General features: G+C 45.0%; 1 protein-coding gene across 4 annotated transcripts in view; it reads left to right on the forward strand.

The window, feature by feature from the left end:
- ylpm1 (YLP motif containing 1) overlaps positions 1 to 16,382 on the forward strand; it is a 142,815-nt gene that overhangs the window by 52,615 nt on the left and 73,818 nt on the right. For all 4 annotated transcript variants that reach the window (XR_015757843.1, XM_043697112.2, XM_043697113.2 and 1 more), the window contains 2 exons: positions 5,288 to 6,279; positions 7,641 to 12,494. Coding sequence is in view for 3 of the 4 variants with exons in the window: in XM_043697112.2 (XP_043553047.2) it covers positions 5,288 to 6,279; positions 7,641 to 12,494 (5,846 nt within the window). In the remaining variant the exon portion in view is untranslated. The remainder of the gene's footprint in view (positions 1 to 5,287; positions 6,280 to 7,640; positions 12,495 to 16,382) is intronic.

Here is a 16,382-nt window from a genome sequence, read left to right on the forward strand (position 1 = left end):
ATCAGTAAAGGTCCCCATATCGACTCCTGGGGAGTGCCACTACAGAACTTCTCCCAGCTCAAAAACAAGACATCAGTTTTTTTTTATTTCAGTCCAGTTGGCCTAGCCTTATTTTTGCCCTGTTGAACACCACTCTCCATCAGTTGATTAGTCATATTCTGGAATGACCCACCCTCCTTCAAAGACCAAATCTAGCAGTGCCACTATTGTTGTTGGGCTGGACATATATTACTGTTGGAATTTCTCCTGAACACAATCTAGGAAAGCTTGCCTTTTGCCGCCCTTTACACTACCCAGTGATATCGAAGTAATTAAAGAATTCTATTGCACATCTCTGTATTTTCCTAGGAGATTTGTTTCTCCAAATCCTTCCCACTAGTTGATGGTCTCTAGATTACACTGAATAATATAATTGCACCTTTGTTTCTTTAAGTTTATTCAAATCGGTTCTTGAACCCCCTAAAACATTGTTTCTGTCCAGTACTGCAGTGCAGTCCTTAACCAAAAACACCACTCCACCTCCTCCTATTCCTTTCTTATTTTTTCAGAACAACATGTAACCATGAATATTTTACACCCAGATTTGCCATGCCGTATGCCAGGTCTCAGAGAGATTTTGGAAGTGGCCACTCCCACAGTTCTGGATTGTACAGACAGAGGGAGATTGTAAGACATTCAGCACCAAGGAAGTAGTGCAGGAGCTTCTGAGAGCACCATGTGCTTGAATGAGTATCCTGTTTTTCATACTCATGCAGGAAATGGTTTTTGTGGGAAGTACACCCAAGTCAAGTGATCCGTGATGCCATAAGTGGCTCAGCTGTATGATGAGTACAAGGAACGTCTGCAAATAATGTTGCTAGGGAAGATTCAGTAGCTGGGAAACCTAAAGGCATTCCAGGTCTCGTAGATTTATTTCCAGGATGATACATTTTCTTCTTGCTGCCTCAGTCAAGAATGTCACTCAAGGAGTTGACAGTACCCTGAGATGGGGAGGTGAATAGCTGTAAGCCATGATCTACATCATTATTTTTGAGAAAGGTATAAAGAAAGATGCAGTCATATAGGCTCTTAGTTGACTGATTGGAATTTTTTCCATATTTAACTTTAAAGTGTGACCTCAATGGTGGTAATCTGAAGATTCCACTTGGTACCAGTTGACATATGATGTGGATTAGGGGCAGTGGAACAGAAGGGAAAGCATTAAATTGCTGGGCATTGTGACCAGTTGCGATGGAATCTGTAAATATTCATTGTACTCCGCTTGGATAGAGGATTGGGTGATTGGCAGCAGGCAGAGAATAGGGATAAAGGGGCCTTTTTGTTCAGGATGGCAGTCTGTGACGAGTGCAGTTGCACAGAGGTCAGTGTTGACACCACAGATATTCAAGCTGTACATTAATGATCTGCATAAAGGAATTGAGGGCATCCTTACTAAGTTTGCAGATGGCAAAGAGGTAGACAGCGGGACAGGTAGTGTTGAGGAGGAGGGGAGGCTGCAGAATGACTCAGACTGGCTAGGAGAGTGAGCAAAGAAATGGCAAATGGAATGCGCTCTGGAAAAGTGTGTGGTTATGCACATTGTTAGGAAGAATAGAGTTAAACGGCACGGAAAGAGACCCTTGGTTCAACTCTACATGCCGACCAAGTTTTCCAAACTAAATTATCCCATTTGCCTGCACTTTGCCTATATTCTTCTAAACCTTTCTTATTCATGTCCAAATGTCTCTTAAATGTTGTAACAAAATCTATCACTTAGTCTGATGGTTCATTCCACGTATGAACCATCATCAGTGTGAAAAAGTAGCCCTGCAGCTCCCTTTTTAAATGTTTCTCCTCTCATCTTAAAATTAAGCCTTCTAGTTTTGAATTCCCAAACCCTAGAGAAAAGACATTTGCTATTCACCTTATCTATGTCCCTCATGATGCTAAAAACCTCTGTCAGGTCACCCCTCAATGTCCTACACTCCAGTGAAAAAATCTTATCTAGACTCTCCATATAACGTAAACCCTCCAGCTCCAGTAGCATCCTTATAAATCTTTTCTGCATCTCTCCAATTGAATTTTCCTTCGCATAGCAACCAAAACTGTATACAGTACTTCAAAAGTGGCCTCACAAGTATCATGTACAAACGCAACATCATGTACTAACTGTTAAACTCAATGTTCTGAGCAATGAAGGCAAATGTTCCAAATGCCTCCTTTATCACTGTGTCTGCTCGTGACACAACTTTCAATGAACAATGTACCTGAACCGCTAGGTCTCTCTTCTGCAACACTCCCCAGTGCCCGATCATATTCTGTGCAGGTCCTGTTCTTGTTTGTCTTACCAAAATGCAACACCTTGCATTTATCTAAATTAAACTCCATCTGCCACTCCTTGAGACATTGGCTCTATTGGTCAAAATCTCTGTAATCAGATATACTGTATATTCCTCACTGTCTACTGTACCACCAATTTTGGTGTCATCCGCAAATTTACTAAACATGCTTCCTGTACTCTCATCCAAATTAGTCATGTAAATGACAAACAACAGTGGAGCCAGCACCCTTCCTTGCGGAACACTGCTGGTCACAGGCCTCCAGTCTGAAAAATAATGCTCCACCACCACCAACAACTGTCTCCCATCTGCAAGCCAATTTTGTATCCAGTTGGCAAGCTCTCTCTAAATCCCATGTAATCAAACTTTACTAATCAGTCTACTATGTCTTATTAAAGTAATTCCCTCTCTAATGGCACTGTGGGTCAACACACAGCAGGTGGACTGGAGCAGTTCAAGAAGCAGCTCACTACCATCTTCTCAAGGTCAACTAGGGATAGGCAATAAATGCTGGCCAGCCAACAGTGCCCACATCCCAAATGAATAAATTTAAAAATAAAAGGTCCATGTAGACAATGTCTACCACTCTGCCCTTATCAATTTTCTTGGTCAGATCCTCAATAAAAGTCAATCAAGTTGGTGAGACACGATCTCCCATGCACAAAGCCATGCTAACTATCCCTAATCAGTCTTTGTCTCTCCAAATGCATGTAAATTCTGTCTCTCAGAATCCCATCCAACTTAGTCACCACTGATGTCAGACTCACTGGTGTACAGTTCTTAGACTTTGTTTGCAACCTTTCTTAAATAAAGGCACAACTTTAGCCTCTAGTCTGCTGTCACCTCACCCATAGCTATAAATGGTACAAATATCTCTGATTGAGGCCTTGCAATTTTTTCCCAGCTTCCCACAATGTCCTAGCATACACTAGATCAGGTCCTGGAGATTTATCTGCCTTTATCCTTTTTAAGACCTCCAACACTAACTCATTTGTTATGCAGACTGTTTTGAAGACATCAGTATTTATTTCTCTCAGTACTTTTTCCACAGTAAGTACTGAAGCAAAACATTTGTTCAGTATGTCTCCTATCTCTTGTGGTTCCAAACATAGATGACCTCTTTGAGCTTTCAGGTGCCCATTCTCTCCCCACTTGCTCTTTTTCCCTTGCTCTATTTGTAAAATCTCTTCAGATTATCTTTTACCATATCTGCCAAAGCAATCTCATATCCCCTTTCTTGCCCTCCTGATTTCCCTCTTAAGAATGACCCTATTGCCTGTATACTCTACAAGAGATTTAGTTGATCCCTGTTGTCTGTACCTGATGTGCTTTTCCAGTGCCACACTTTTTGACTCTGCTCTCCAGCATCTGCAGTCCTCACTTTCTCCACTTGCCATAGCCTCAATATGTCTATTCATCCATTGTTCCCTACTCCTACCAGTTTTATCCTTCACTCTAACAGGAACATGCTCCCTCTGAACTCCTGTTATCTCACTTTTGAAAGTCTCCCACTTGCCAGTTGTCCCTTACCTGCAAACAGTCTATCCCTATTGGCCTTACCCCAATTTAGAATTTTAATTTTTATACAAGGCTTCCATAATTATTTTGAAACTAATAGAATTATGATTACTGGTCCCAAAGTGCTCCCCAACTAATACTTCAGTCACTTGCCCTATATTACCACACTCTTGACTCTTATTTCCCAAGAAATGATCAAGTTTTGCTCCTTCTGTAATAGATATATCTGTATATTGGTAAAAAGATTTTCTTGAACGCATTTAACAAATTTCTCCCCATTTGAGCCTTTAATACTATGGCAGCCCCACTTTGTTTTTGAAAAGTTAAAATCTCCTGCTATTACAACCATGTTAATATTACACATATCTAAGATCTTGTTACGTATTTGCTGCTCAGTTTCCTGCTGACTTTGGGGGGGTTCCTATAGTACAATCCCATTAAAGTAATCATCCCCTTCTTATTTTTTAAGTTCCACCCATATTACTTCACTGGACAGTCCCCCAAGAATATTCTTTCTCAGTGCAGCAGTATGCTTTCTCTAATCAAAAGCACCACTCTCCCTTCTCTCTTGCCTCCCTTTCTATTGTATAATATCTAAACCCCAGATTATTGAGCTGCCAGTCCTGACCCTCGCTAGGCCATGTTCCACTAATAGGTACAATATCCCGGTCCCATGTTCCCATACTTGTCCTGAGTTTATCTGCTTTACCTGTCAGGCCATTTGCAATAAAATAAATGTAGTTTAATTTTTCAGTTACTTCATTCTCTTACATGCTATTGCTTGCCTTGCGTGATTAACTTTCTGTCTTTAACTTCCGAACCATCCTTAGCTTTCTCTCCATTCTCACCTCTGCTTAGGAACCCCCATCCTAACTCCATATTTGTTTTAGGGCTCCCGAGTAAAACTAGTAAATCTCCCTGTCAGGACTTTAGTAGCATAGACAATTTCTAAATGCAAAAAAGCTTCAGAAATCTGAGGCACATAGGGACTTGGGATTCTAGTTCAGGTTCAGTTGGAAAATGCAATATTAGTATTCATTCCAAGAGGCTCAAAAGATCGAGATGTACTGCTGAGGCTCTGGTCAGGCTCTATTTGGAGTATTGTGAGCATTTTTGGGTCCATTGTCCAGCAGGGCAGATGTGTCAGCAAGTTGCTGAAAAGTGCAGAAATATTAAGAGTTTTCAACATAAAGGTGTACAGAAAATATTTGTTTTCTATAATATTCTGATGAGTTTCAGGGAAATTCAGATTTGCTGATATATTGGTCAGTAAAGTTGTCTCACGGGTGATCAGTATTCGGTTTCCAGACTAATCTTCACATATGTTTTTAAATTGGGGGGAGGGGGGAGCTAGTTTTTGAATTAATTAGAAATGAAGAAACTTTATAGGCTGTTTATGAAATACTAAATATGAAGTTGGGACTAAATGTAATGGGTTTCTTTTTCTTCAGTCACTGCCTCTGGAGATGCAGATGAGGCACTTAGAAATGCAGCAGCAACAGTTTATTCCTCTGTATCAAGAATGGCAGCGACAGTTCCAGATCTGGAAGGCACAGCTCCAAGCATATCCGAATAAAGATCAGCTCCAACAGTATGAAACTCAGTGGAACCAGTGGCAAGAGCAAATGATATCAACAAATCATCATTTCCAGGAAAGAATGGATGCTCTCAGAAATGTTCAACAGCAGTACATGAACAGTCAATCCCAGAGTTATTTGGGAAATACATCAAGCAGTCTGATGTCTCAGGCTGCACCAATGCCACCCATGGGATTGCCTCCGACACCACCAATTGCTGGTTCTTCTGTAGTTTCAACACAAGGAACAGCAACCTCACCAGCAGACCCAGCTTCTTCAGAACCAGAAAGCTCACCTGTTTCCAGGGCACTTCCGGTGGTGTCTCAGGCCCCACCATCATTATCTCAAACTCCTTTGCCAGTGACTCAGGCACCTCCACCAATGACAATGGTACCCCCACCAATAACTGTGCCACCTCCACCATTGACTATGCCACCTCCGCTTATGAATATACCTCCTCCACCAATAAATCTGGCCCCTCCGCCGGTCTCTCTGGCCCCTCCGCCGGTCTCTCTGGCCCCTCCGCCGGTCTCTCTGGCCCCTCCGCCGGTCTCTCTGGCCCCTCCGCCGGTCTCTCTGGCCCCTCCGCCGGTCTCTCTGGCCCCTCCGCCGGTCTCTCTGGCCCCTCCACTGGTGACTCAGGCCCCACTGCCAGTTTCCCAAGGTCTGCCATCAGCATATCAGGCTGCTACCCCAGTTTCTCAGAACGCTACAGCTATCACAGAACAGAAGAGACCTTTAATTCCTGCACCACATGCTGAAGTAAAAGCATCATCTTCAAGTTCAAATATTCATAATAGTCGATTTGCGACATCTGGGATTAAGTCATCTGAGCTATTGCAAACTGGAGACCACAGGATGTCAAGGTAATTATAAGTCCATACAAATGTCTGTACAAACTAAGAGTCTTTATTCAATCAGGTGTAGTGCTTATGTTTGGCTTTGTCCAGTTCCTAGATTGACACAGTTACAAGCTAATAAATCAATTTTCCTCTACTCTTAATGCTTGGTTTTGTTTCTGCTGATGAAATCAGTGACCTACTGAAGGTGTATGCCAGTTGTGATCTGTACATTGCTGCAGTTCATTGGATTTAAGAGCTGTGAATGTGTATTAAGTTTCCACTGTAATTAACTTTGTGACCTTTGCTGTGGGTCAGAATGAAAACCAGGTCTATCCTTAATTATTGTGACTAAATGCATCTTTCATTATTCTCTGTTTTTCATGTTAGAGTTGAGTTCTGGACAAATGTCTACCTTGAGATCTTAAAGTGGCAAGTGTAGCTTTTTGAGGGACAGATAACTAACCAACATTGAATATAACCTAGTTTTTATTATATTTGCAAATGAATTGTCAATATGACCATTAAATTATAAAATTCTGGTTTTAATTCCTTTATTAAATCTTGTTTGCGTTTATGAAAAGCAGGTTCTTTTGGTTCAGTAAATTTATTTTGGGGAGATTATTTTGGAGATGTTGCCTTATATTTTACAATTTGTAATAGGGAGGGCCAAAAACATCAATGTCCTCCTTTAAAAAGAAAATGTTTAGAATGGTGCATACTAAAGCTGTAGCCTGTGTTTCAAGCAGTGCAGTAAAGATTTTTATACTAAATATATTCCAGTGAATCAAAATAAGCTATTTATTAATGAATCAGCTGAAAAATGAACTGAAAAATAACTTTTAAACTAACTGTCTAGCATGCTGTGAAGTATCAAAATTAAATGATAGATGAGCTAGGATTAGTTAAATACTGTGTGTGACTTGTGAGCAGAATTTGATGTATTTTTTCCCACAAAAAGCAAAATAGACATTGACATAGACATAGAATCCCTACAGTGTGGAAGCAGGCCCTTCAGCCCAAGTCCACAACAACCTTCCAAAGAGTAACCAACCAGAGCCATTCCCCTACTATCCCATGTTTAACCCTGACTAATGCACCTAATCTGCACATCCCTGAACACACTGAGCAATTTAGCAAGGCCAATTCATCTAGCCTGCATGTATTTGGATTGGATGGTGGGAGGAAATCCACAGGGAGAATGTACAAACTCCACATAGTCGCCCGAGGCAGGAATCGAACCTGGGTCCCTGGCACTGTGAGGCAGCAGTGCTAGCCACTGAGCCACTGTGCTGCCCAGACTTCATTGGTATTTGCCAGGAAATTGTTAAAAACAAACATGAGTTTAAATCATTTGTTAAAGTATTTTATATTTGGAACCCCTCCAGGTTCGATGGACCACATGGCAGAGGAATGCAAAAATTTGAAGGACCAGGAGCAAAGGGAAGTTTTCATTCACGTTTTGATTTAAGGTGCTCTCGATTTCAAGGCCACCAATTTGAAGTATCCCAGACAAGATTCGAAGGACAGGCTTCAGGCCAGCATGTTGAGGGTGAGACTGCAAACCAGCACACTGAGAATAAGCCTGCAGTTCCAGTTGTTGAGAGTGAACTTGTAAGTCAGTTTGTCAAGGATTCAGCTATGGGTCAGCAAGTTGATGATGAAGTCCCGAGTCACCACCATGAAGCTGAGGCTTTGAGTCTGGTTCCCAGTCTTGAAAAGCAGCCTCCTGGTAATCGTTTTGAAAAGCAGCCTCCAGGCAATCGTTTTGAAAAGCAGCCTCCTGGCAGTTGCATTGAGAAACAGAGTTCTGGTACTCCCATTGAAAATAAGGCTCCCAATAATCGATTTGAGAAACTCGATCCTGGTGATCTTACTGAGAAAGAGGGTCAAGAGAAGGAGGGCCTGAGCAGTCGCATTGAGAAGCAGTGCCCTGGTACTGGCCCTGAGAAGGAGGGTCCCGGCAATCGCCCTGAGAAGGAGGGTCCCAGCAGCCATCTTGAGAAGGGGAATCCCAGCAGCCACCTTGAGAAGGGGGTGGACAGTCAAGTTGAGAAGGAAGGCCTGGGTCCAGGTGGTCATGTCAAAACGCAGGACCTGGCAACTTGTGTTGAGAAACAAGATAGTCGCTTTGAGGAGCAGATGCCTGGTATTCGCCTAGATGAACAGGGTTCAGATAATTCCCTTACGAAGCAGAGTCCCAGTAATTGCTGTGAGGTGCAGAGCCATAGCAACAGTAATCACACTGAAAACCAGGATGCAGATAGCTGCTTCGAGAAGCAGGTTACTGGTATTGGTGTTGAGCCACAAGGATCAGTTAATCGTTTTGATAAACCGAGTCCAAGTAATCGCATTGAGGCCCAGGATGGTCTCATTGACTCGCAAGACCTCAGCAATCGTTTTGTGAGCCAGGGACGAGCAAATCAAAATGAAGATCAGATTCTTGAAGGCCTGGACAGCAATCGCACTGATGGCCCAGGGAGCAATCGTTCTGATGGCCCGGGCAGCAATCGCTGTGATGGCCCTGGGAGCAATCGCTTTGACGGCCGGGGGAGCAATCGCTTTGACGGCCCGGGGAGTAAGCGCTTTGACGGCCCAGGCAGCAATCGCTTTGACGGCCCGGGGAGTAAGCGCTTTGACGGCCCGGGGAGCAATCGCTTTGACGGCCCGGGGAGCAATCGCTTTGACGGCCCGGGGAGCAATCGCTTTGACGGCCCGGGGAGCAATCGCTTTGACGGCCCGGGGAGCAATCGCTTTGACGGCCCGGGGAACAATCGCTTTGACGGCCCGGGGAACAATCGCTTTGACGACCCGGGGAACAGTCGCTTTGACGGCCCGGGGAGCAATCGTTTTGACGGCCCGGGGAGCAATCGCTTTGACGGCCCGGGGAGCAATCGCTTTGACGGCCCGGGGAGCAATCGCTTTGACGGCCCGGGGAGCAATCGCTTTGCCGGCCCGGGGAACAATCGCTTTGACGGCCCGGGGAGCAATCGCTTTGACGGCCCGGGGAGCAATCGCTTTGACGGCCCGGGGAGCAATCGCTTTGACGGCCCGGGGAGCAATCGCTTTGACGGCCCGGGGAGCAATCGCTTTGACGGCCCGGGGAGCAATCGCTTTGACGGCCCGGGGAGCAATCGCTTTGACGGCCCGGGGAGCAACCGCTTTGACGGCCAGGGGAGCAACCGCTTTGACGGCCAGGGGAGCAACCGCTTTGACGGCCAGGGGAGCAACCGCTTTGACGGCCAGGGGAGCAACCGCTTTGACGGCCAGGGGAGCAATCGCTTTGACGGCCCGGGGAGCAAACGCTTTGACGGCCAAGGGAGCAGTCGCTTTGATAGTGCAGGGCACAGGGGTCACTTTGAGGGCCCAGGCCCAGGAGGTTGTTTTGACGGTCCAGGCCCCGAGGGTCACTTTGAGGGGCCTAGACCTGGGGTGCCCTTTGATGGTCCAGGATCCAGGGGCCGCTTTGAGGGGCCTGGGCTGGGGAATCGCTTTGAGAGCCAGGGATCCAGGAATCACTTTGAGGGTCAGGGTCCCGAGAGATACTTTGAGGGCCAGGGACCTGGGAATCGCTTTGGGGGCCAGGGTCCCAGGGATCGGTTTGGGGGGCAGGGACCGGGAGGCTGCTTTGAAGGCCAGGGCCCTGGGGGTCGCTTTGGGAGCCAGGGTCCCGGAGATCACTTTGGGGGCCAGGGTCCCGGAGATCGCTTTGGGGGCCAGGGACCCGGAGATCGCTTTGGGGGCCAGGGACCAGGAGGCTGCTTTGAGGGTCAGGACCCTGGGGGTCACTTTGAGGGCCATGGTCCTGGAGGCCAGTTTGAGGGCCCAGGCCGTGGGGGTCATTTTGAGGGCCCAGGCCGCGGGGGTCGTTTTGAGGGCCCAGGCCGCGGGGGTCGTTTTGAGGGCCCAGGTCGCGGGGGCCGCTTTGACAGCCCTGGCCGCGGGGGTCGCTTTGAGGGCCAGGGAGCATTCAAGGGTCGCTTTGATGGCCAGGGGGCCTCTGGGGGTCGCTTTGACAGTCATGGGGGCCCTGGAGATCATTTTGAGGGTCAGGGACCTGGAGGCAATTTTGAGGGTCAGGGCCCAGTTGATGCTTTTGAAGGCCAGGGACCTGGGGGTCGTTTTGAGGGCCAGAGCCGGGGAGGTCGCTTTGATGGCCAGGGCCGGGGAGGTCGCTTTGATGGCCAGGGCCGAGGGGGTCATATTGAGGGCCGGGGCCGCGGGGGTCGCTTTGAGGGCCAGGGCCGAGGGGGTCGTTATGAAGGCCCTGGCCGGGGAGGTCGCTTTGATGGCCAGGGCCGGGGGGGTCGCTTTGATGGCCAAGGCCGGGGAGGTCGCTTTGAGGGTCAGGGCCGGGGAGGTCATTTTGAGGGCAGGGGTTCAAGTGTTCATTTTGAAGGCCAAGGTCCTGGAGGGCATTTTGAGGGGCCAAGTCAGGGAAGACACTTTGAAGAACAGGGTCAAATGACCCGTTTTGAAGGCCAGGAACGTGGCGGTCGCTTTGATAACCTGCATCCAACGGCTCATTTTGAAGAGCACTCAGCTAGTCATGGGCAACATGTTGATGGTTATAAAACAACATCGCATTTTGACAGCCAGGGACAGTCTTTTGAAGGTCCTGGTGCTTCTGAGTGGTTTGAGCATTCAGGTCAAGGGCAGCACATTGAAAGCCAGGGACAAGGGCAACGTCTTGAAGCCTCTGGTGCAAAGTTTCATAGTTCACGGTTTGACAGCCCAAAGGGACCAAGATTAACTGGGCCCCGTGGGCATTTCCCCACTGGACCATGTGTATCTGGTTCAAGACCCAAAGGCCTTCAAGTCAGAACTGAACAAATGGGACAAAGTTTAAAAGGGCCCCAGTCTTCTCATCCATCATTAGAACAAGGTGAGGATCAAACAAAACGAGCTGGAGTCCAGGAGCAAGAGACAGTAGCTGTATGCAAAGATGTAAAACAAAATGCTGATAAAGTATCACCAGCTTCAGTGGAACATAAAGATGAAAAAAATCTTTCCCATACACCATTGGCTGCTACAAGTCATAAAAATTCAGATTCATCTGGAACTAAAGATTTGACACAAAGTGTTGATTCATCTAAATCACATGAAATTCAGAAGAAAGCAGACAATTCTGAGTTAGCAACTTCTTCAGTTATTGTCACTCAGGACCAAAAAGATCCAGTTGTGCAAAATGTACCTAAAACACTGCCTTCCAATTCATCAGCTGCCGCAAAGGCTGTATCTGAGAAATCAGAGCCCAAAAATGTAGATACCAACAAAAGGTTTGAATCTGTACCATTGCATCCAAATAATGATCGAGCAAAAGGCCTAGAGCATCGGCAACACATTGGCAAAGATTATTCCTCTATCCGTAAAAATGATGTTGACAGTAATAAAGATGTTCCAGAAATAAGACCATTGCTACATCACAGGATAGACATTCAGGGACATTGGCATCAGGAGGAAGGTAGATCTTTGGATGATCATTTCTCTGGACCAAGGGGAGGTCCAGCTTTTGAAAGAGAGAGAACTCTATCTTGGGAAAGGGGAAATTGGACTGACACTGGCTCAGATTTTTGGGATGAAAGAGATCCATTTAGAAGAGAGGAGTGCTCACTTCTTCGGCGACCACCTCTGCCTCATGAAATTTTAGACAGAAGGGAAATTCGAGCTCCACATCAAATTGAAGGGTTTGACAGAGGCTTTGACAGAGAATTTGACAGGAGTGGAAGGTCACGTGAACATGGTTTTAACAGAGACAATGAACATGATAGAGAATACTTCCACAGACGAGAAGAATGGGACCTTCGTGGTTCTGGAAGGGACTTTTCTCCTTTACACCCACGGCCAGATAGATGGAGAGAGGAGCAGTGGAGGGATGAAAAGGAACGGAGCTACCATCATGACCAAGAACGGGAAATGTGGGGTCAGGACTATGCAGAGAGGCCAGACTGGAGAAGGGATGAACGTGATTTTCCTCCAGAAAGGCTTGGATGGCAGAGAGAACAGATGGATGAAAGAAGATATCCAGACACAGACAACAGGCGGTTACCTTTTGACAGTTTGCGTGAGATGCCATCACAGACTGGTCCTGTTCGTGCACCTGTTCTACCTGAACAGCCACCAGTGCCTTTCTCTGAAAAACCTATGGTAGACCAAACACCCGGCGGACAAAATATTGTTGCATTGTCAGAAAGAGAACATGAAATCATCTTAAAAGCAGCGCAAGAATTAAAATTATTACGGTAAGTGACTTATTTTTGTATCGCCAATAGATTTCTCGAGAATATTGTTATATAATGTCGTCAGGTAATAGAAACCTTTGAGAAAAGGTCATGCTCTTAGCCCGTTCCCCATCACAACTGAGACAATGTAGTTCCGAGCCACTATGGTTTTAATCCATTTTAATACTCCTGAGTGAATGAGTGAGGGAAGAGGAAAGCTCTTGTTAGTAAATGTGCAGATGTGAAGATCTATTAATATACTCCATGTTTGCTGTTATTGTAATTAATTAGCCTCGTGATGTTTACTGTACTTCCTATGCTTACACATTGAGAGAATACTTGATAACTAATTTGGTAACCACATTCCAGCAAAAATAGCATCTTGAGAAGACAGAAAATCTTGGGTGGGGAACATACATTGGTTAAGAGAATTACTTAACAAACAAGTAATCAAGTTCTCATCTTGTCTTCTACCAAATCAATTTTTGAGCTGTTTTCTGTAATTTCATAAATTCACCTAAAGTCATAGAGGTATACAGATTGCAAACGCACCCTTCAGTCCAACTCGTCCATGCCAACCAGATATCCTAAATTAATCTAGTCCCATTTGCCATTACTTGGCCCATATCCCTCTTAATCCTTCCTATTCATATACCAATTCAGGTGCCTTTTATGTGTTGTCATTGTACCAGCCTCCACCAATTCCTCTGTCAGCTCTTTCCATAAGCATACCACCCTCTGCATGAAAAAGTTGCCCCTTAGGTCTCTTTTATATCTTTCCCCTCTCACCTTAAACCTCTGCCCCCTAGTTCTGGACTCACGCACCCCAGCGAAAATACTTTGTCTATTTACTCTATCCATGCCCCTCATGATTTTATAAACTCTATAAGGTCACCCTTCAGCCTAGGATGCTCCAGGAAAAACAGCCCCAGTCTATCTAGTCTCTCCCTATAGGTGAAATCCTCCAACCCTGGCAAAATCCTTGTAAATCGATTCAAGTTTCACAACATTCGTCCGATAGGAAGGAGACCAGAATTGCACACAGTATTTTAAAATTGGCCAAATCAATGTCCTGTACAGCCTCAACATGACCTCCCAACTGGTATACTCAATGCACTGACCAATAATGGAAAGCATACCACATGCCACCTTCACTATCCTATCTACCTGCAACTCCACTTACGAGGAACTCTGAACTTGCACTCCAAGGTCTCTTTGTTCAGCAATACTCCCTAGGACCTTACCATTAAGTGTATAAGTCCTGCTCTGACTTGTCTTTCCAAAATGCAGCACCTCACATTTATCTAAATTAAACTCCGTCTGCCATTCCTCGGCTCATTGGCCCATTGAATCAAGATCCCATTGTACTCTGAGGTTACCTCCTTCGCTGTCCACTCATCTGCAAACTTACGAACTATACCGCCTATGTTCACATCCAAATAATTTATAAATGACAATGAATCCAGCACTAATCCTTGTGGCACACCACTGGTAATAGACCTCCAGTCTGAAAAGCAACCCTCCACCACCATCTTTTGTCTTCTACCTTCGAGCCAGTTCTGTATCCAAATGGATAGTTCTCCCTGTATTCCGTGAGATCGAACCTTGCTAGCCAGTCTCCCATGGTGAACCTCGTGGAACGCCTTACGTCTTCAAGATCACACACCACTCTGCCCTGATCAATCATCTTCATTACACCTTCAAAAAACTCAATCATGATCAAACCATCTTCAAAAAACTCAGTTAGTGAGACATGATTTCCGCCCCACAAAGCCTTGTTGACTATCCCTAAACAGTCCTTGCCTTTCCAAATACATGTAAATCCTGTCCCTCAGGATTCCTTCCAACAGTTTGCTATCACCAATAATATGCTCACTGGTCTATAGTTTCTTGGCTTTTCCTTACTACCTTTCTTAAATAGTGGCACCACGTTAGCCAACGTCCAGTTTTCGGGCACCTCACCTGTGGCTATCGATGGTACACAAAACTCAGCAAAGGGCCCAGCAATCATTTCCCTAGTTTCCCATACATTTCTGGGGAACACCTGATGTGTCCTGTGGATTTATCCATCTTTGTGTTTTAAGGCATCCAGCCCCACCACCTCTGTAATTTTTCAAGATGTGGAGCAATATCAAATATTGTTTTCAAGTTGAAGTTAATTATTTAAATTGTTTATTTTGTTCATTATTTTAGTCGTTCCCCCAAATAATTTCCCTTTGTAGTTTAGGGTTTGTTTCAACACAAACTAGTACAAGGAAAATCTGATACTTTGAGTAATCAAAATAAATTTTTAAAAGATGTTTTATGATGCAAGACACTAAACTTTATTTACTTAGAGCTTTTTATCAAGTGCAACATTAGCATTGTTCTTTTGTTACTGGAGTAGAAGCCCGTACTGATGATCTGGGGATATTTGAATGGCTCCAGTGGTTGGAAAATTTTAACTGAATGAATTAAATAATGTACATAAAGCTAGTATCAGCAATATGACCACACAATTACCTGATGAATATAAAATGTGACTGATTCATGAATGTCTTTTCGAAAAAGAAATCTGTTGTTAGGCATGGCTCATATGTGACTCCAGCTCCATATCAATTTTGTTGACTCTAAACTGTCTTTGAAAATGGTCCAACAAGCCACGAAGTTATATCAGGAGAATCGACGTTTCGGGCATAAGCCCTTCTTCAGGAAGAAGGGCTTATGAAGGGCTTCTGAAGAAGGGCTTATGCCCGAAACGTCGATTTTCCTGTTCCCTGGATGCTTCCTGACCTGCTGCGCTGTTCCAGCAACACATTTTCAGCTCTGATCTCCAGCATCTGCAGACCTCACTTTCTCCATTAAGTTATATCAAGCTACTTTGAAAAGTTATTTAAGATGATAAAACTGGACAGGTCACCTAACATTATCCTAAGTGTCAGACAAACAGCACCCATCTTCAGTTAATCCTACAAAGCTCCCCTCATAACATGTTGGAATTTGTGCCAACATTGGCAGATGAGTCCAGCAGCAACCTGATGAAGATTCTAAGAGTTTGACTTTCAGCTATCTTTTAGACCCTAACATTATCATTTCCTGGAATGTGCTATCCCAATGTTAGGTGAATTGGCCATGTTAAATTGCCCGTAGTGTTAGGTGGATTAGTCAGGGGTAAATGTAGGGGAGTGGGTCGGGGTGGGTTACTCTTCGGAGGGTCAGTGTGGACTTGTTGGGCCGAAGGGCCTGGTTCCACACTGTAGGGAATCTAATCTAATCTAATGGCAGGTGGCTGCTGAGGATTATGCTCTTGAGAGGGAGTGACCCTGGGAGTCCTCAACATAGACGTCATGCAGTACAGAGTCAATGGCAGCAGTCCAACTTTGAGAAAGGAAATGTCTTATTCGTTATCACCAACTGCACTCCCCATTAAGTGCAGAGTCAGTATAGTCCTCTACTCCAAATCATTTAGTAGAACCACTGAAGGTGGCAAGAGCACTGAATATGCTCTAAGTGTAGGCGTCAATGCCCAACCCCAAGAATAAGCTCTTTAGCTTTACTACTGGCCAAGATGGCCTAATCATGAAAGGTATAGTTGCCAGACTTACCCTGCGGCAATGGCTTATAGAATAAATAATTACAAGGGGAAAGGTTTACTTGACCCCAGTCTTGCTGATCTGTCACAGATATTATTATTTCAATGCTAGTAGAAGTGACCACTTCAAGTTTCTTGTGATATGTAATATCTCACCGTTTTAGTCTAAAACTACCACTACACAACATGAAGTACGTTCAGAATAGGCCTAGCAGTTCGATGCGGTGCTATGAGGTCATGAGAATTGTGCACCTCCAGAATCTAACCTCATTCCCAGGCAAGACCGTCATTCTGCCATTACCATGGCTCCCAAAGATGGTCCCTAGTTATTCAGATAT

The sequence above is a fragment of the Chiloscyllium plagiosum genome, unplaced genomic scaffold (assembly GCF_037043375.1).
Source record: "Chiloscyllium plagiosum isolate Xiang-an unplaced genomic scaffold, Cpla_swu_hap1 HiC_scaffold_8, whole genome shotgun sequence".
Taxonomy (NCBI): domain Eukaryota; kingdom Metazoa; phylum Chordata; class Chondrichthyes; order Orectolobiformes; family Hemiscylliidae; genus Chiloscyllium; species Chiloscyllium plagiosum.